Genomic DNA, 22049 nt, shown 5'->3' with positions numbered 1-22049 from the left:
CTTCCCGATTGCAGGAGCTGTCAAGACTGACAATCTAGAAGGAACCACTCAGGTCTCAGATGATGGTGTTTTCTCATTCCTTGGCAACAGAAGTATCTGCAAAGCTGCAGACCCAGATGAGCTTTGCAAGTGTCCTACAAAAATGGCCCCAGTAACAGGAAAGTCCACCACAAGGCAGATTATAGGACCAGCCCATAGCTCACATTGTGTTGGTCTGATGCAATGCTAATTACCTGAGTCACAGGTATTAGAGATAATGGTCTCAGTGTTTGCAGGAGGAGCCCCAATAATCTCAGGTCCCCTGCATTCACCAATGTGAGCTACTGGACACTCCAAACAATCCTTTAATAAGCTTAGTCCTTAGGATCCAGGTCTATACATAACGACAGTGTCAATGGCAGGATAAAAATCTATAGCCATTTTATACATTCAAAAGTAACCAGGATCCTTGTAGCCCCCTGTAAATCCAATGCAGCAGACAGAGCCTCCCTTTACTCCAATGGCACAGCATGTGTTTATAGAGTAAAAAAAAAAAAAAAAGGGGAAAATATACTGGGAGTTTGGTGAAGGATCGGGAGTAGAGGGGAGTCAGGAAAGCTAGGGCTCACCAGTAATTTATAACTTAATCTGAGTCATTCATATCGTAATCCGTCTCTTCGTCCTCACTCTGTACCAGCATGCAGCATGCACGAGCAAAGAAAAGGAGCGAAAATAAAAGCTTGTAAGTGCAAACAAAAGAGCAGAAAGATGAAAAGCACAAATGCACCAAGCAGAGATGCCCTGTGGCTAGGTATGTGGTGCATGCTATATAGTGGACAGACTGATCTGCACCGGCCATTATGTCCCCATAACCATATGATGGTTGGTTGCTGCAGCATGCAAGCAGTTACCTGTGATCTTGTCACAGGCAGGTTAATGGGAGCAGGTGGAGTTTTTAAGTGCTGCTGTTTGTTTTTTGCAGTGTAACCATTTAAATGTCACCATCCATTTCAGAGATAGCCCCCGATCACTGCATTTGATGCCCGTTCTGCCTGTATGAAGCAGGCTCAGCTCCTGAGCCAGCTTCATACTTTCCTTAATGACCTACAAAAGAACATAAGTAGCTAAGGAGTTAAAGGAGTTTCCCCAAATAAGACAATAGGCTTCATCTGCAAGTCTGATAAGCAAAAGGCAGGGAAGGGGATTGCTGCCAAGACCATCACCCATCCCATGTAGTTTGTCCACTGAATGGGGGTACTAGACCCCTTTTCTCCCAAAAGGAAACCTACACATCATATGTTATAAATGTTTGGTGTAATACCCCTTAGGCTGGTTTCACACTTGCTTTTTTTTGCGTTGTTTTTTTAGCGCAAAAAAAAAAAAAACACATGCGGTTTTTTCCCTATACTTTAACATGGGTGCGCATATGTGCGCATACACATACATTTGTATGCACATGCGTTTTTTGTAGTGTGTGCTCGGGCGCACAAAATGCATCCTGTTGCATTTTCTGTGCGTCAGACTTGCCCCCAAAAAACGCATGCGCACGCAATGCGTTTTTTTTACAGCAAAACACCCATTAAAGTCTATGGGTGCGCATACGTGCGCATTGTAATGCGCAAAAAAAGCATGCTTTTTAAAAAAACCGCACCAAAACCTGCAAAAAAACGCACACAAACGCATGATGCGTTTTTTTCATGCATTTGTGTTCGCAAAAAACACGCAGCAATAAAACGCAAGTGTGAAAGTAGCCTTAGAGAAATAAAACCTAGTTAGATTTAGGTCTGTGTGTGAAAAGTTATATGTAAAAAAGAATTCTGGAAGTCTGATCTAATAGAAGAAACTGGTGGAAGAAAGAAAAAAATATATTTAAGGCATTTCCACCTACAATAGGTGGATGAGCAAACAAAGATGTTAATAGCAAAAGAGGATTCTTGTATAGTGTGTACAGAGCAAAGCAAACTTTTTAATGGATACATATTGATGATCTTTTTAACTATCTAGATCAATATTAAATCTGTGGTGGTCTGAAAGCTGGCACCTTATCGGATGAGCTGTTTGAAGGTCCGATAGTGTTGGATAAAAATGGTGTACAGAGCCAGCTCTGTATACAGTGTACTGGCTGTATTCTGCAGTGGCAGCTAAGCCCCTATTACAGTGAATGAGAGCTGAGCTGCCGTACCACGAATGGCCACTACTCAGTGTACAGAGCCGTGCTGCCAAGAGCCGTGCTGCCTCGCCTCCGTGCATCATTCATTTCCATCCTCCGCAGAAGCACACAGCTGATCTTCAGGGATGCTGAATGTCAACCACCAACACTCTGGTATATTATTGATCTACACCAAGCGCTGAACAGCCCCTTTTGTGAGAGATTAACTATTGGTAAGCCCCAATGTGCTATTAAGAGTACCCCACCTCCCCCCTAAAGACATAACTTACCTTGGCTTTTTCACTAGGTTCACTAGCCGTGCCGTAAGGGGTATTGTGCAACTCTTTAGAGACCACGCACAAGAACTCCGCTTGATCTTCATTTCCGTAGTTATAGGAAGAACCGATACTGACGAGCTTCAAGAGAAAATGAAGCAAAGAGAAAAATCAGCCATGAACAAAAATAAAAAAAAAAAAAAAAGTCTGCAATTAAGACATTACTGGAAGGCATTAAATGCAATAATTGTAAGGTGCAGCGACAAGCCCCCTGCGGGATGCAACATTACACATGTCACTTGATTAGATTGTTTAACGTATAAGGGATGAAGGTATCTGCGTGTAGAACAGGACTGACTTGAAGTTTATTCCCACTCAAGAAGAAAGGAAGAAAGGAGACCCCCGGGTTCAATCCACCTCTGCCTGTGTGAGAATGGCCATGTTGGCCCCCCGCTGGTCTCTACTTACTGCCTGCAGCGATGATGGGCAGTCCACATACACGACTGCTGTGGCCCAGTACTTACATGCACACACTACATGTGCCGCCATCGCTTCTGGGGCCAGGAATGGGCTGCAGCAGTCTTGTTGTGCATCGGGGGTACGGCATCCCTGCAGAGACAGACCCCCCCAGTGAAGCAGGGCCAGGCATAGTGTACCTATTCATCTTATGCCATTTGCTCATCTTTGCACATTTTCTTGTATTTTTTAGCTTGATTTTTGTCTATTGTGTAAATTAGGCGAGTTCTTCTCCAAATGGCTTTTTGCAAAACTCAGATCTAGAAATAATTTGGTCTTTATACACCCGCACAACAGAATCACTTAAAGAGGGTTATTCTCAGTGTGACAAGATTTTAGTGATCAAAGCCATCCCAAAAATCAGCATTTATAAACCGTGGGATCCTAAGGGTCAGACGTTTGTCCTGTAGCCGAGCGTCCTCTGCCTGAGACATGAAGTATTACATGGTGACCATTTGTCGGTCATATGTGGTAAACAAATGGGCAAGTCCGCCTGGTCTGCCTCTGAGGGCAAACCCAAATCCACACATCCCAATAGGGCCGTCAAAAGTTTATTTACCCACTAAACAGGTGAGCAACAATTTTAGAAATTTACTCGGACAAGTCAAGATGGATCCAAGCTAGGATACCAGGAAAAAAAAAAAAAAAAAAAAAAAAAATCATAAGGGTACATTCACATGTTACATTTTTCCACTGCATAATTTCCAGTCGCCTTACATGCAGATATTCTGCAGATTGCATAAGGCAAACATGGATATAAAGTGTGCGCTCTGCAAGTTCATTCCAGCTGCAGATGAGAAGTGCAAAGATTTTATTTTGCGGCCATTTCAATTATTCTGGATTTTACTCCTGCAAACCCAGATTAAAAAAAAAAAAAAAAAAATCCATATCATATCTGCAACAAGTGAACATAACCCATTTTCCTCCCTTCCAAAATCTTTCAATCCCTCATGAAAAAAAAAAAGGAAAAAAAGAAAAGGGGAGGCAGATACAAACTTAAAAGGAACACTGAATACTTTAAACAAGGTAACCAAGTAAGAAGGCAATGTACAAGGATTTACATATTCAAGTAAGCAAAAGATCAGCCGAGAAGACGCCATAGCCGAGCCACAAATTAAGTAATCAGTGGGTTCAGCGAGACAGACGGTGGGCGGTATTCCCGAGGTGCTGAATGCAAGGCCATGCATGTGTATATGTAGCAGAGGGGAGCAGAAAGGAAATATTGAGGTGGAAAGGTGGGGGAAAGTAGTGTGCAGAATGGGACACACCTCGCCGCTGCATTTCTGGAGGCTGGTCTCCTCTACTTTCACTTCCCTTGAAACAATGAGAAGAAACTCTGACTGGTGATCCCGCCCGCATCCATACATGGAACCTACGCTGACAAACTGCAACCAGAGTAAATGCACAGTCACGACGCTGGACAATGCGTGTTGGTAGTATATAGCGCTAGGTCACGTCTGTTGTGCCATTTATCTGTACTTATTGTGTGGCTCAGATTCATGTTACCAATGCAGATGTAGGCGTGATGCCAACTAAAGCAATTCCCCTGAAGTTTACCAAGAATGATGCATGACTATGAACACATGGTCACTACCACATCGCTACAATGGTGCACTTATGGCCTACCCAAGATCCCATCATCTAGACCAGCTTACCTGCTCGAATTTCCAGCCGTCTGACATTGTGGAAACCATTTGGGTGAGCTCTTCCTCCTGACATTGAAGTACTCTGTAAACATGTTTAATCGGCACCTTTAAAAGAAAAAGGAAAGGATAAACTAAACATGAATTGTCAAAGTGGGGCTATGTAGTCTGGCCCGCCTCCTTCCCAGTATTCTATAGCATTAAGGGGGGGAGGGCGGTCCAGACTACAGCAAGAAGAATACCAATCTCAAGAGCAGAAAGTACTTTTATAACCGTATAAAGTCAGGTTCATGACTTTATAGGGTTAATGTGGGTTCATTATAGAGGGGCTGGTATATTTTTGGTGCCTTTTTTGTTTAGTGGAGGGGTTAAATAGGATTATAACACTAGACTCAAACCATTGACTGGTAGACCATTGTTTCTTGAAGAAAGAAGCCTTCTTTCTCCAATTCTGGACGTACCCCTCAAAGTAAATCCACATCTCCTAAACCTCTGCGTCACACTGTTCCTCACTTACAGATAGCTGGGTGTAAGCAGTGCACAAAATCTAAGTATACAGATGTTTTAGTGCCATTTTGGCTTTGATAAGTGAGACCCAATGGCTGTCAATTTGAATTTCAAAAATGTCCTAAGTAAATTTGACTGGCTGCTCTACAGAACAAGGTGAAAAAAAAAATAAAAATAAAAAATAAAGTAGGCCCTCTGTCCCTAAAACCAGGCGAATGAGTGCAGACTATTTCGATACGATGTGCCATTGTAGAATTAAGGAGCTCATTGCACACCGGCATTGTGCTCTACACCAGGGCTTTTCTCTGACCCTCATTTAGCACTAATTAGCTTATGAGCTTTCCTGGCCAGGATTCTGGAGCTTACTCTACATGTAACACTTCTGAAGACTTTCCTTCCTTCTAATGATCCCATAAGGAACCTCCCCCTGTGTGAAGGCGATCCACAAACGTGAGATATACAGAGGCTGTGAAATACCGGCCGCGGCGAGATCCGAGAGTCATTATCTGGGTGACGTAAATGATCTCGGCTCAATGAGTGTTTTGTCTGTTCTCGCGGAGATAAAACATATACTGAGGGCACTTTGTTACTGTTGTCCGGTATCTGCGGCAGCGGAGGACTTCCTTTTATGGAACATTTTGTGCATTTTCCTTCCCGGGGTTTACTGAAATGCCAGCAGCCGTAGAACAAATTGTTGATGCTACAAGTCAAAGCGCCAAAACTGTGAAGGGGGCTGGAGAGGGGAAAGTCACAAGGTAGATGGGGCCTCACACCACACGGAGAAAAGAAACATTTATATTAGAAAAGTTATGATTTTATTCTCCTTCCAAAATATCAAATGTAAGTGTGTGCAACTGTGCATACACCTAAAGATGGCCCATATTGGAGGGTGAATTTTACCAATAGGAGTAAAACCCTCGCATAGAGCAGCAGCGATTTTGCCCGGCTGTACCCTCGAGTTCTCCTGTGTTCTCTGAGCGAGCCGCTGCCAGACATCTTTGGCAGCCTATTACAGGAGGGAAAAAAAAATAAAAAATAATAGAGTCCAAACTCTGACTTGCCAAATCCTTAACTCCTGCAGACAATCATTTCACTGTTGGCCAAGTTCGTTAGTAATGGAAGGTTTGGCAGATTAGTTTACTGTGCATTTTACGGCCCCAGCTTACATTAAACCAATGTCAGCCGAAAATGCATCAAGGCCCCCCAACAGATGTGAGATGAGGACCCAGCATGTCTGATTTTGGACTGCCAATTTCTAGAGCTAGACACCAGAGGAGATTGGAAGAAAGCTGATGCCAGAGAACACAGGAGCACTCAGCTGAGCGAGCGTTCCAGATACGGGAGAGTTGGGCGAGATATCTGCCGGCCGAAAGATCGGCCAAACCATCACTTTGCCAGACGTTTGAAATGCATGGGAGACTATTCAGGCCAGTATGGGCACAGATCAGCCATCTTCAAGATATTCAGTGCTTATTTACCGAGGCTGACTAACAAGGGCGGAAACAAAACGACCGCTCCCTCCCAATATACAGGACATGTCAGCGGCACATCCTTCATTTACTAAGGGCGATATATAATGTATCTGCCGACATAAAAAGCAAGTCACCCGATGCGCTGGCATTTTGTCAGGCGATTTCTGGTATGTTTACATGGGCTGACAAATTGGAAATGTGCATTCTTAAAACTCATCTTTGAGAGTCTTATAGTGGATCTCACTGGATTTTATTTTTTATATTACTTTAAACCGAATACCTCCTCCAATTGATGCTGCTCCACCAATTTAGGAACAGCTTTTTTTTCTTCTGCGTCCCTCCATTCCAAAAGTTATGTCACCCGAGTAATAAAGATCCAAATTTTCCCATTCAACCAATTGGGCGTATAGCACAGAACTTGTTGTGGCTGTGTTTTGATTGGCCAGAGAGTCAGGAGTTAAAGTAAATGCCCACACAGAAGATCAGTGGTATACACCCAGTTCCTTGAAAGGAAATTTTGCATCTTCATTATCTGGAGGACACAACTAAAACGGATGGATGCAGAAGAAAAAAAGAAACCCAGTTCCGGAATCAGTGGAGAAGTAACAAATGGAGGAGGCGGCACTCAGTTTATTTTTTTTTTTCCCTCCAGAGCACAATTCTGGTTAAAGTCCATCAGCAGCAATCACACGGACACCCATCTGCAGCCTGGCTGGCTTGTAGGTGTCGCTAGCAGTATCTCGGCTCTCTCGCATGGGACTGATCCATATCCTCATCTGACCTTACACTTAATACAAAAGTCACCGCAGGAGCTAAAAATATCCCCCCGATGCAATGTGCTTACTGTCGGCTGATCCCAAGTCCGGGAGTAACGATTAGTCAAGGGGAAAGTTTCCTTTACTGTCACTTTGAAAGTTAAATACGGAGTCCACGACTGATTTGCAATCGCCACAAAACAGATTCAACCATTCTTGTAAAATACTCAATCTGTGAGCTCCACAAAGGACAGTCACTAAAGGAAAATGTAGCCAGACAAGCAACACTCACAGATCCTCATGTGTAGTGAAGTCTAACAATCTCCATGCTAGGGCTGCAGATCTGCACAACAGGGAAGTAGTAGTCATTAAAGGAGGTATTCCCATCTCCAAGATCCTATGCCAATGTGTAGTAGATGCAATATTAGAAAATATCTCCAATTAGACATGTATAGTATAGTTCTTCTGATTCGCTATATCGCTTTCCCCATGTGCAGGGCATTGCAGTAGCTTAGGTATCCATGGTTACGACCACTAAGAACTGTCTGTAACTATCAGTGGTCAGAACCATGGATACCCAAGCTACTGTAAGTGACAGATAATCAGAAGAACTACTATATTTCTAATTGGATGTATTTGCTATTACTACATATTTACATATTGGGATAGGATCTTTTTCTGCCAAATGTATCCTTATTGCACCACTTGCATGAGGCCAAATGTGTCTTTTTGGCCCCAATTGGACTTGTATACCATTATACATATATATCTTTATTCATGATATAAATGCATTACCAAAGACTGTGCTGTGCTGTACAGGCAGTTTCTCAGGTTAGGCTTTAGGCTGTGTGCACACGCTGCGGATTAGGTGCGGATTTTGTATAATCCGCAGGTCAAAATACCTGCAGATTGCTCTGCGGTTTTTCATCTCAATGGAGGAGATGGCAAACCGCAGCAGAATCCACAGAAAGAATTGACATGTCAATTCTGTCTGCGGATTGAAAACCGCAGATAATCTGCGCGGAAAATTCCGCACAGTCTGCATTGTGGTTTTTGATTCCCATAGGGAATCATGGTAGTGTACACCGCAGCAAAAACTGGTGCGGGTCCGCAGCGGCCGGAACCGCAGCAAAATCCGCAGCGTGTGCACACAGCCTTAACAGAGGTAGTCTCATCAAGACCACCCCTGTCCACAGGCAAAATTATGGTAAAAGGACATCATAAAAGCAGCCCTTCATTCAGGACACAGTAGAAGCCTGAGATGTGAGCCACTGGGATTGGGAACCAAGGGAATTATATGACCCCCGGAGAAGGGAGCCAGATTCAGAGAAGGGTAGCCTCTGGTGAGACTGTCACTAATGATGGACATTCTCGTATGGGTAACCAAGACAGACTAAAAGCATTGCCTTACCTGTGAGGTTTTACTGTCCCTTTCCCTTATTCTATCTTTTACCAATTTAATTAATGATGTGATATTGTAGAACTCTGCTTCTTCAAGGACACCTGCAAATGGGGGGGGGAAATAAAAAAAAATGTAAACAGTGCTAAAAGTATGTGAACTTTGCAGAAGTTATGTTTAAAGTGCCATCAGGTGTGAAATCCTGCCAGGTTTCATGAGATTATAGCAAGATGTGAGTGATCAGCCCTGCTGTCATGTCAGAGTCACTCACAAAACAGTCACACCTTAAAAAACCACAGGAACAAACAGGTTCTCCAACTTTACCCTCTCTGCAGATACGGGCAATGATTGCTCATCTAGTGCCGCATCATCCAAATAAGTCGCTAAAATAGTGACCCCACTTTAGGAAAACCTTACAGACGGGCCATAAACATCGGCCACTGACGTCATGAGACCTCCGAAGGCGTCCTGCCAAGAAGTTGGCAGAACATTCAGGGTGGGATCGTGCATTTCGTTCTTCACACTGCACCAATTGTGATTTTTGCTCATTTCTCCCCTTCTCCCATGAGCCATAACCATTTTCCCAAATACACGTCCATATGAGGGGTTTGCCTTTTTTTGCAGGACAAGTTTCAGGTGTCAAGAAATGGTGATTGAAAAAAAATAAAAACCTTAAATTCCACCATTGTTTTTTGGGTTTTGTTTTTATGGAACAACATAGCAACTTGATGCTTCAGGGAAGCCCAATGGTGGCAATATTAAACTTGTACAGTTTTTATATTTTGATGATGAAACCAGACCGGTGTGGCTCCAGATAATTTTTACGCCAAAATCAACTACACAGTCAGCCGATGAACACGTGTTTTACTCATCATCTTGTTTGGGAAGTTTTTAAGCCCAGAAAACCCATTCAAGATATCACTGACCCATTCTAAAGGGCATGTCACACTAAGAGATATCGCTAGCAATATCGCTATAACTAGTGACGTTATAGCGATATTGCTAGCGATATCTCTGTGTCTGATACTTACCAGCGACCGGCTCCCCCGCTGCTTATCGCTGATCGCGCGAGAACGTCCAGGACTGTTTCTCGTCGTCAGCTTCCTGTGGCGCTTCCTGCTGTGAGGACGAGCGACGCGTGGAGCCGGGCGGGAGGACGCAGGATCGCCTAGTGTGACAGGTAAGTAGCGATCCCCGTCCCCAGCGATGTCGCTAGTGAGATCTGCCTATGTGGCAGCTCACTAGCGACCACTTAGCGATGTACCAGCGATCCTGACCGCGTCATATCGCTGGTCGGGATCGCTGGTACATCGCTAAGTGTGACAGTACCTTAAGGCTCGGGTCACAACAGTTACTCTCATCCAAGCTCATGGGTCAGATTATGCTGATCACACATTAATCAGATTTCTCAGAGGTGGCGTGTAAAATAAATAAATCTCCATGTCCAAAAATCACACGTCACTTTATGTCATCTGAATGCGATCCAATGTTTTCCACAGACCCACAGACTTGAATAACCGAACATCAGACCCAACCTGTACACTGCCTCATTGAATACGATGGTGACGAACGCCATCCATCAAAGTAGCAGATAACGATCTGATTGTTATGGGCGTGTGCACGAGCTCTCTGAAAAGGTCACCAACATCAGTTCGATGGAGGAGCCGTTCCCAGGTACCGAAGCACAACCCCTAATCACCGCAATAGGAGCCGAGCTGCAGCACATGAGAACGGCCTCTACACAAAGTATAGTGCTGCGGTGTTCAGCCCCATTCTGCTAAATCAATAGGGGTGCCAAGCTTGGTCCGTCACCCATCTGGTATGGCCAGGCCATTTGCGTGCCAAGAACATAGCACCCTTTTACACAGTAATACCAATCTGGTCGCCCGATAAGCCCCATTCATTGCACACTCACCTTCTTCTGCTAGGTCTTTATTAATGACTAGTTTCCCATGCCTCAAATAATTCAATACTGGACCAAAGTACGTGGGGTCTCTGTCTATTAAATAGGCACCGGTTTCATCCTGAAAAGCAGAACACACAAGAAGTCAGCCCGTTATCGCATAAATGGGGGGGAGCAACAAGACATCACAGGAAGCATTAGGGGAGGTCCACATCTATAGCACCCCCAGATGCTGAGTGCACAGGACCCGGCTACTCACGGCTCCCGTCAGCACTAGGGTTACCAAGCCACCCCGAGTCTGAAAGTGATAATTTACATAATCGAAAAGTCTATTCGGAGGACAATGCAAATCTGAATGTTTCCAGCCTCTTTGAATAATGAACAACAGGAAGGTCGGTATCATTGAATGGAAACATTATTTGCAAGACAGGAAAGTGGCTTATGTCATTGTGGTAGTTCTATATACTATGCAGGCTCATCCTACATGGTCACTTATCAGGCCGTAGTCAGTGCAAATAAAGAGGTGAAGAGGAGATTAGAGGCGCCATCACCACAGTACATGGCTCTAGTCCTATATAGACGGGCACATGGCACTCACTGCTGGAACCAATGGGCTGCCAGGTACTGAGGGGCTCTAAATGGCTGATGAAGCATAGAAGAGAAGTGATGTCAATAGTTCATAAACTGAACCTTCCCAAAAAACCTATACGCATCTGCTCAGCTCCTGGTCTATATATTGCGTCCCTGTATAACTACTAATTCCCCAAATGCTTGGAGCAGCTCACTACAGCTTTCCGCTTGCACGCCTATGGCCGTTTGCTAAAAAGAGACATATTGATTAAAGCTCCAGCATTATTTCATTAAAAGTCCAGCCTCCATTCTCCTTGACAGAACGATTCGTAATGCCCGGTAATCAATCTATTCACACATTTCCAGGAATTACAGGAGGGAGTCAGATTATATACCGTAGCTTGGGTATACTAATTTTTCCCCAAAAAAATAATTTTAGGAAAAAAAAAAAAAAAGCAGAACGGTCATTCCAGAACCTCTATTAGAGGCTACACTGGCCATCACCCAATTTTCCCAGAAGCCGAAAACTTGCTAAAAAGGAACTGGACACAAAACCACTAATTCCTTTTTTTAAACCCTTAAAAAAGTACAAATACAAACTTAAGACCAAAAAAAAAAAAATGACATCCAGAATAAACCCCTAATCAGAGACCGGCATCTAGCAGCGTGATACATTATCAATGTTACGCTCAGTGATCGCAGAACACATCTAACGAACCCCTGGATATCTACTTTTATCTTGTGCACCCATCTGCACTCGCACAATATACATTTACCGTACATACTTACTAGTGACGATAAAACGTGCTTGGATAGGTGTTACCCAAGTATCTTGGGCGTGCTCGAATATTATGTTTGAGTTCCCGCGGCTGCGTGTTTTGTGGCTGTCTAACATGCACTCCAAGCATACGTTGGGGCTGTCTAACAGCCGTGGATCATGCAGCTGCGGGGACTTGAACACGCTGAAGAGTGACGACACGGGAGCATGCTCAGATACACGCCATCAGAGCACATTCGCTCATCACCAATACTTACCCTCTACACATACATCTATCCTGCCAGGAAATCAGTGCGGAGAACAGATGCCATCATGTAATTATTTTAATTTAGCGGCTGCTAACATCTTGCTAAGGGCATCGAAATCAATCAAGTATTCCCCAGAGACGGCGTTTCCCCAGTGTACCTTGTAGACACTTAAAAGAGAATAATGATTATGTGAGTAGAAACCTGACACACCGATCTAGTGCAGCATTCACCAGCTGAGCCGTGTTTTACTACGATCGGTTAATTTCTAAAATATCTGGTTAAAAAGTTCTGCATCTGGAAAACCCTATAGATCCAATTCTATAACACTAGAAGGGAAAGGCCCACTAAAGCTATACAAGAAGCACATGCTGCATTCAGAGCTGCAGATTAGGCACCTGGCTAACCCCCTAGGTGGCAACATTAAATATTTAGCATAGGTGAACACACTACACTGGAGGCAGAATTCTCAAGCAAGTATTTTAATCATATTTTCATGCAGATTTTCCCACTCTGCGCTGTAAGACTTAAATACTTATTGGATGAAGCAGATCGGTGATGTGTATTTGTGTGATGAGGAGGGTGAGGTCTAAGGATTCAACGTGATGGATTATTTAGGCGGCTTGTTTTCCTCAGGTAAAGTGGGATAAAAAAAAAAAAAAAAAAAAAAATGTAACAGACTATGAAAAGAGAAATTGTTACAAGTCTTACAGAGGGAGGCAGCAATGTGGAAATTGCTAAAATATTGAGGCGTGATCACAGAACTATCAAGTTTTGCTGCAAATGGTTAAAAAAAAAAAAAAAAAAAAAAAAAAAAAAAGTGTAGAGAAAAAAAAAGCTGCACATTAACTGCCAAATATAGGAGAAGCAAAATGTGGAGGACCAGGAAGCCACTATCCTCCAGGGCTGTCATATTCCAAAACTGCAACCTCCTTGGAACTCAGAAGTGCAAGGTGTTCAGAGACACGGCCAAGGTAAGGAAAGAAGAAACCCGACCACCACTGATCAAGACACAGAAGTACAAGATGTTCAGTGCTCAGAGACACGGCCGAGGTAAGGAAGGTAGAAACCCGACCACCACTGAGCAAGACACAAGTACAAGGTGTTCAGAGACACGGCCAAGGTAAGGAAAGAAGAAACCCGACCACCACTGAGCAAGACACAAAGTACAAGGTGTTCAGAGACATGGCCGAGGTAAGGAAGGAAGAAACCCGACCACCACTGAGCAAGGCACAGAAGTACAAGGTGTTCAGAGACACGGCCAATGTTAGGAAGGAAGAAACCGCACCACCACTGACCAAGGCACAGAAGTACAAGATGTTCAGTGCTCAGACACGGCTGAGGTAAGGAAGGAAGAAAGAAACCAGACCACCACTGAGCAAGGCACAGAGGTACAAGGTGCTCAGAGACATGGCCAAGGTAAAGGCGGCAGAAAACGGACCACCACTGAACAGGACAGAAGGTGAAACGTCAAGAATTGGCCAAGAAATATCTGAAGACAGATTTTTCAAAAGTTTTACGGACTGATGAGATGTGAGCAACTCTTGACGAACCAGACACATGGGCCTGAGGATGGATCAGTAATGGCACAGACCTCCACTTTCACTCAAACTCCTGCAACATGGAGGTGGCTACTGCTATGGACTGGTATTACTAAAGATGAGCGAGTTGTACCTTTTTGGGATGAAAAGAGACTCCAGACCTAATCCCAAGCCTACTGCCAGTTTTGGGAAGACATTTACTTCAAGCAGTGGTACAGGGAATCTATTAAGAAAACCATGATCTTTCTGCAGAACATTGCGCCATCCTAGCATTGAAGACTCCACTGCTCAGCTGCCAGTAAAGGCCTTAAAGATGAAAAGAATAATGCCATGGCCCCTTCCTCACCGGACCTAAACCCTACTGAGAACTTGTGGGTCCTTCTTACACAGGAAGTTTATAGTCACCTCTCCCATCAGTGTCTGGGAGGCCGTGGTTGGTGCGGCCCAAAGAGTAGATTGAATTGTAAAAAAAACAAACAGTGGAGATGGACAATTTGATTTTTCATTTAGTTGCCCAATAATTCTGCAGATTCTCTTAAGACAAAACCTCACTTTTACTTTCTAAAATATTCAGTTTACCCTCCATTTAGTGGCATGAAAACCCCTTTTTAAGGACATGAGGCAGCCCACTAGATTGCTGTCATTAGTGCACCTACTTCATGGCCAAATACTAAAAGGGATGGATCGGCCATTTACCACTTGGCCCAGACTGCTATGGCGTAAAGTGTGCCGTGTGTTGCTGAGCAGGGTTCCTGCACATTTTGCAAAGGTATAACCCCTTTACAAAGCCATCAACTCCTTCCATAACTTTAATATGGCCCAATAAAGCTAGGACTTCGGGACTATTGTCATCGATGGCCATAGTTACAGAGATCTGATGGACTCTCTGCAATGTGTATTTTAGTGGTTGCATTCAGTTGTGAGCATTGTATACATTCTCGCACAAATTAATATGGAAACAGCACTGGATATAAATAAGATCCTTGTTCGGCTTTGCGCCAGAACCCACTGAAAAGGCAAATCAACTGAGCCAATTTGCCTTTACACAAAAGGAGACGATCCAAAGATACTGAATGTGCAATCAAAGCAGCACATCAAATATATCTGCACGTTGGAAATATGCAAAAAGGAGACTCTCGTCTTTGCATATCTAAACTAATATTTCCCAATGCAGACAAACATTTCCATCCTACATGTAAAAGACTTGATGGCTTCATTATGAAGACTCAGGCATCACCAGACTCACCGATGGCAGACAATGACAAATTCTCGTGCAGACCTACATGCTAGGTAAGGCCCACTAAAGCTGCACAATGAAGCACTCTGCATTCAAAGCAGCATCTCTCGCAGCTGATTGGTTGAGAAGCATCACTTAATGGGCCCCACAACCAGTGGATACCTGGGGTGACTTCTCGAAGACCTAGACCAATGGTAATCAAATATGTGCCAGCTCTTTAGAGAGTTACCACCATAAACTACCCAAAAAAGCAGCCAATGTCAAGCACTACACAAAAAACGCAGCATTTCTACCCATGCACTCATGTACATTATGCACAGCAGGAATATTGATTGATCAGGATAAATTATTCACGTGCACTTTGTGTTAAGAGGCTAATGGCTTGTAAGACAGTTGTGTATTGTCCAAGTATCGTATTCCCAGACTAGCCCATCATATGTCCGCCTCATCCCTCTTAGTGGATCCCCCCCCCCCAACCCATCCCCTGATTATACTTTATTCTTAATAATTACAACCTTTAAACGCACTCAGCTCTTCACTTTCTGCTTAAACAAATGGCAAACGCTCAGTATGTCAGAAGAGGATCCACATGTGGACTACCATCCAGGTCATAATGTTCTACATACAGAATAGAAAAACTAAATTCTAGTCCCTGCAGCTGCATGTCTCACGGCTGTCAGACCAGGGCTGTGGAGTCGGAGTCCAATTTGGTGGAGTCAGCCACGGAAAGAGGCGTCGGGAGGTTTGGCTTACCGACTCCACAGCCCTATGTTAGGCAGCCAAACTACATGCAAGGATAACCTGTTAGACAGCCACAACACATGCAGGGATTGGCCAACAGCTGTGCGACATGCAGCCATGGGTACTCGAACATAGTAGTCAGGCACACCGAAGACACCATTAACACCCAAGCATGCTCGGATAACCCCTTATCCCAGCACGTTCACTCTTTACCAAATACTATGTACCAATCACAGCCAAAAAAAATGCCATGTGTACGGGAGTGTGCATGATGGCAGATGTCAGGGAAGACTGAGGCTTGGGCTGGTGGATTTCAGTCACAGAAGTGAAACGAGCAGAAGTTGAGCATGCACACATCAGCTCCATTCAAGACAAAGTATAGGGAACAGCTTAACATTTTGCAAGCATGCTCACCTGGCTGAGCATGTATGTCAGTAGGGAAGGGGTGGAGTTGTCAGAAGAAATCGCCATCAGGCAAACAGCTAGCAAAGATATAGGGCCACATCTGCGTTTTGAGGTCCTGGTACAATCCTCATACATATCTGAGGATGTGGCGATCAGGTCAGGAGACCCAGGGCCGGTCCATGCATCAGGGGTCGTAGTCAGCAAATCACTTGTGTGACTTGAGCCTTAAAACTGGTCTGTTAATATATGGGGTTTCCTGGCTTATGTAGGCAGAGCAGAAAGTGGCCATTATTTCCCAACTGGGGTATATGGAATAGAGGGGACTTCTAGGGGGGTTGTTCAATACTTTATCCGCACACTGTTTAGCACCTGCCGCCAGGTAGAGCACATCAGCTACTATTCAAACACATGGGACCTGACATCTGGGTTTACCTGTAAATAGCCATTAAAAAGGGTATAAGTCCACTTCCTAACATCTGTCAGGGGATGACGGAGTTTACTCTAAGGCCCAGTCACACAGCGATCTCGATAGCGAGATCGCTGCTGAGTCACTGTGTGTGACAGCAATCTGCCCCCCTGCCGGAATCGCTGATCGCTGCAGGAAAGACCAGGACTTTTTTTGGTCGCTGGTCTCCTGCTGGCCACCACGCATTGCTGCGTGTGACAGGCGGGAGACCAGCGATCTGCTGGTAACTAATGTACAAGTCGGGTATCCAAGGGACGCACGTCCCTTGGATACCCGATGTGTATGTTCGTTACCAGCTCCCTGCATCAGTGCGCTGGTTACTAACGTGCACAGTGACACTGGGCGTCGCTGGTGCTGATCACTGGTGAAGCTGTCTGTTTGACAGCTCATGAGCGATCACATAGCGACTTACCAGCGATCCTGACACATTGATATCATTGTCAGGATCGCTGGCGAGTCGCTATGTGTGACTCCAGCCTAAGGTAGAAAGCAGTCTGGTTACTGCGCTAGATAACCTAGGAAGGGCTCCAGTTTTAGGGTACCGTTACACCTAGCGATGCACCAGCGATCCCGACTAGCGATATGACGCGGTCAGGATCGCTGGTGCATCGCTAGGTGGTCGCTAGTGAGCTGCCACACAGGCAGATCTCACCAGCGACATCGCTGGGGACGGGGATCGCTACTTACCTGTCAGATGAGGCGATCCTGCGTCCTCCCGCCCGGCTCCACGCGTCGCTCGTCGTCACAGCAGGAAGCGCCGCAGGAAGTGACCGACGAGGAATGATCCAGCAGCTTCTCGTGCGATCAGCGATAACCAGCGGGGGAGCCGGTCGGAGGTAAGTATCACATGCAGCGATATCGCTAGCAATATCGCTGCAACGTCACAAAATCCGTGACTTTGCAGCGATATCGCAGTGTGTAACGGGGGCTTTAGTTATCAAGAACCCCCCCTGCACTTCCATTCTACAGGCATTATATAGGATTATCACATTTCTACTGCAAGCAGAGTCCTAATGACAAAGTGCGATACACCACGGGGTATGGGGGGAGATTAGGAATGTAATCACAGGGGTCTCTGCATTCCACATCAAGGCCGCTGCCGCCTTTGTTATAAATGTGAGAAACAAGGTTTTTTTAAATAACCTTGGATGACAAAACTACAACAAAACCGCATTTTTCTCATCAATTTACTCCAGAGACCTGGAGGACACTTTGTGCAAAATTAAAGCTGGTGTAGCGCTGCGTCCCCCAGAAGTGATCACGTTCCACCCTGTCACCTCACTAGATGCAGTGGAGAACACAGAAGCTGTGGTCCTGAAACAAAGCGGGGCTGAAGCAATAAGCAACACTTCTGTAATTTATACCAATCCCAAGTCAAGGAAAATACTTAAAAGTAGGCACGAAGATGAAGACTCCTACCACCCTGTGTGTATAATGGGCCGCCACAAATGCCCCGACCCAGTCACACTTCCACTCATACACAGATGCGGTCATAGCTAATAGTGGGGACCCTCCAAAAAGGGACACCTGCAGTAGTATGAAGAACCTGACAACTAATTTGGTTACTGCAGGTAATTGGGGCTAAAAGTAAAAAAAAAAAAAAACAAACAAACATTTTTTGCAATTAGGTTCTTCCAAAAACTTTGCACAGTTCAGCATTCACAGGCTTTGTTTCCCTGCACAACTCTGATGCGGTCTGTGGTCATAAGGCAGCTGAGCTCAGAAAAGACAGAAAATTATACACTCTCCAGTCAGATCAAGCTCACTGACAGATTCTCATTTATCTCATTCTGCTGCCAGAAATAGACTGCACAACAGTTTTAATGAAATCCAATTGCAAAAAATTTGACACTCAAATACATATATCTGAGTGTATGAACCTGCTTAAGGACAACCCCTGAAAGGCTGAGCAGAGGGTACTACATTTTGATGCCCAAGACAACAAGTGTAAGTCAAAACCCTGACACCCCATGCACTTATTGAAAGCAGCACAAGTATAGGCCACCCCTGCACCTCCCAGCACACAGGGAAAGACCCCCTTCCCCCAGCTCTCACCAACACCTCCTGCCACGCGGGACAACCACACACACACACACACACCTTCAGGAACGAGGTGAACCGACCCCACACACACACCTCCCGACACACGGGACAAACACACCCACACACCTCCCAGCACACGGGGCAGCCCCCCCACACACACACCTCCCAGCACACGGGGCAGCCCCCACACACACACACACACACACACACCTCCCGGCACACGGGGCAGCCCACACACACACACACACACACACACACCTCCCGGCACATGGGGCAGCCCACACACACACACACACACACACACACACACACCTCCCGGCACATGGGGCAGCCTCCCCAACCCCCCCCACACACACACCTCCCGACACAGGGCAACCCCCCCTCCCACACACACACCTCCAGGCACGAGACAAACCAACCCCACACACACACACCTCCCGACACACGGGGCAAACATCCCCCCCCCCCATACATAGACCTCCTGGCACAGAGTGCAACACCCTCCCCCCCACACATCCCCCTTCCCAGCAAAGCGTGTAACCCCCTCCTCCCACAAATCCCCCCTCCCCAGCAACACCACCTCCCGGCACACAGGGCAGACACACACACACACGGCAAACCACACACACACACGGCAAACCACACACACGGCAAACCACACACACGGCAAACCACACACACGGCAAACCACACACACCAGGCAAACCACACACACACACACCAGGCAAACCACACACACACACACCAGGCAAACCACACACACACACACCAGGCAAACCACACACACACACCAGGCAAACCACACACACACACACACACACCAGGCAAACCACACACACACACACACACACACGGCAAACCACACACACACACACGGCAAACCACACACACACACACGGCAAACCACACACACACACACACACACGGCAAACCACACACACACACGGCAAACCACACACACACACGGCAAACCACACACACACACACACACACACACACCAGGCAAACCACACACACACACACACACACACACACACACGGCAAACCACACACACACACCAGGCAAACCACACACACACACACCAGGCAAACCACACACACACACACACCAGGCAAACCACACACACACACACCAGGCAAACCACACACACACACACACCAGGCAAACCACACACACACACACACCAGGCAAACCACACACACACACACACCAGGCAAACCACACACACACACACACCAGGCAAACCACACACACACACACCAGGCAAACCACACACACACACACACCAGGCAAACCACACACACACACACACCAGGCAAACCACACACACACACCAGGCAAACCACACACACACACCAGGCAAACCACACACACACACCAGGCAAACCACACACACACACACACCAGGCAAACCACACACACACACACACCAGGCAAACCACACACACACACACACCAGGCAAACCACACACACACACACACCAGGCAAACCACACACACACACACACCAGGCAAACCACACACACACACACACCAGGCAAACCACACACACACACACACCAGGCAAACCACACACACACACACACCAGGCAAACCACACACACACACACACACCAGGCAAACCACACACACACACCAGGCAAACCACACACACACACCAGGCAAACCACACACACACACCAGGCAAACCACACACACACACACACACCAGGCAAACCACACACACACACACACACCAGGCAAACCACACACACACACACACCAGGCAAACCACACACACACACACACCAGGCAAACCACACACACACACACACACCAGGCAAACCACACACACACACACACACCAGGCAAACCACACACACACACACACACCAGGCAAACCACACACACACACACACCAGGCAAACCACACACACACACACACACCAGGCAAACCACACACACACACACACACCAGGCAAACCACACACGGCAAACCACACACACACACACGGCAAACCACACACACACACACGGCAAACCACACACACACACACACACACGGCAAACCAGGCAAACCACACACACACAGGGCAACCCCCCCCACACCTCCCGACACGGGGCAAACACACACACACCTCTCCAGGCATGAGGCGAACCAAGCCCACACACACCTCCCGACACACGGGGCAAACATCCCCCCCCCCCCCCATACATAGACCTCCTGGCACAGAGTGCATCCCCCCTCCCCAGCAACAACACCTCCTGGCACACGGGGCAGAGACACACACGGCAAACCCCCCACATACACCTCCCGGCACACGGGGCAGAGACACACACACGGCAAACCCCCCACATACACCTCCCGACACACGGGCAAACACCCCCCCCCCCACATACACCTCCCGACACACGGGCAAACACCCCCCCCCCCACACACACATACACCTCCCGACACACGGGCAAACACCCCCCCCCCACACACATACACCTCCCGACACACGGGCAAACACCCCCCCCCCACACACATACACCTCCCGACACACGGGCAAACACCCCCCCCCCCCCACACACACACCTCCCGACACACGGGCAAACACCCCCCCCCCCACACACACACACCTCCCGACACACGGGCAAACACCCCCCCCCCCACACACACCTCCCGACACACGGGCAAACACCCCCCCCCCCCACATACACCTCCCGACACACGGGCAAACCCCCCCCCCCACACACCTCCCGACACACGGGCAAACACCCCCCCCCCCCACATACACCTCCCGACACACGGGCAAACACCCCCCCCCCCCACATACACCTCCCGACACATGGGCAAACACCCCCCCCCCCCCACATACACCTCCCGACACATGGGCAAACACCCCCCCACCCCACATACACCTCCCGACACACGGGCAAACACCCCCCCCCACACACACCTCCCGACACACGGGCAAACACCCCCCCCCCCCCCACATACACCTCCCGACACACGGGCAAACACCCCCCCCCCACACACCTCCCGACACACGAGCAAACACCCCCCCCCCCCCACATACACCTCCCGACACACGGGCAAACACCCCCCCCCCCCCACATACACCTCCCGACACACGGGCAAACACCCCCCCCCCCACATACACCTCCCGACACGTGGGCAAACACCCCCCCACCCCACATACACAGGCCTCCTGGCACAGAGTGCAACCCCCTCCCCAGCAAAGAGTGCACCCCCCCATGCACACCATGATATTTACATTAGAAGCACCAGACACGTTACAAGCCGGTACAGCCCAGTCCGCCCTCGATGCCACACGGCTGGATACTATTAGATGGTTGGGGGTCATGTTTGGTGGGTGTAAGGGGGTATACATCCCTGGGACCCTCAGAACCTCCTGCCCGGTAGCACTTGGCTGTGTCACCCATGCCCCCTGGCAGACAG

At 47.1% G+C, this 22049-nt stretch overlaps 1 protein-coding gene across 4 annotated transcripts in view; it reads right to left on the bottom strand.

The window, feature by feature from the left end:
* The window catches only part of LOC141058972 (BTB/POZ domain-containing protein KCTD5), a 31887-nt gene that overhangs the window by 9303 nt on the left and 535 nt on the right, over window positions 1–22049 (bottom strand). Inside the window, exons 2-7 of one of the 4 annotated variants that reach the window (XM_073555189.1) lie at window positions 10611–10719; window positions 8708–8799; window positions 4575–4670; window positions 4188–4304; window positions 2419–2544; window positions 608–667 (exon numbers count right to left, since the gene is read on the bottom strand). In XM_073555189.1, coding sequence (XP_073411290.1) covers window positions 623–667; window positions 2419–2544; window positions 4188–4304; window positions 4575–4670; window positions 8708–8799; window positions 10611–10719 — 585 coding nt within the window. In that variant the 3' untranslated portion in view covers window positions 608–622. Of the gene's footprint in view, window positions 1–607; window positions 668–2418; window positions 2545–4187; window positions 4305–4574; window positions 4671–8707; window positions 8800–10610; window positions 10720–22049 lie in introns of those variants that run through there. The other 3 variants (XM_073555190.1, XM_073555191.1, XM_073555192.1) reach the window with 3 other exon arrangements.

Source organism: Dendrobates tinctorius, unplaced genomic scaffold, assembly GCF_039654945.1.
Source record: "Dendrobates tinctorius isolate UK_male_01 unplaced genomic scaffold, ASM3965494v1 ptg000222l, whole genome shotgun sequence".
In the NCBI taxonomy this organism is placed as follows: domain Eukaryota; kingdom Metazoa; phylum Chordata; class Amphibia; order Anura; family Dendrobatidae; genus Dendrobates; species Dendrobates tinctorius.
Note: the sequence above shows the minus strand (reverse complement) of the source record. Positions and strands in the feature narration are given on the sequence as shown.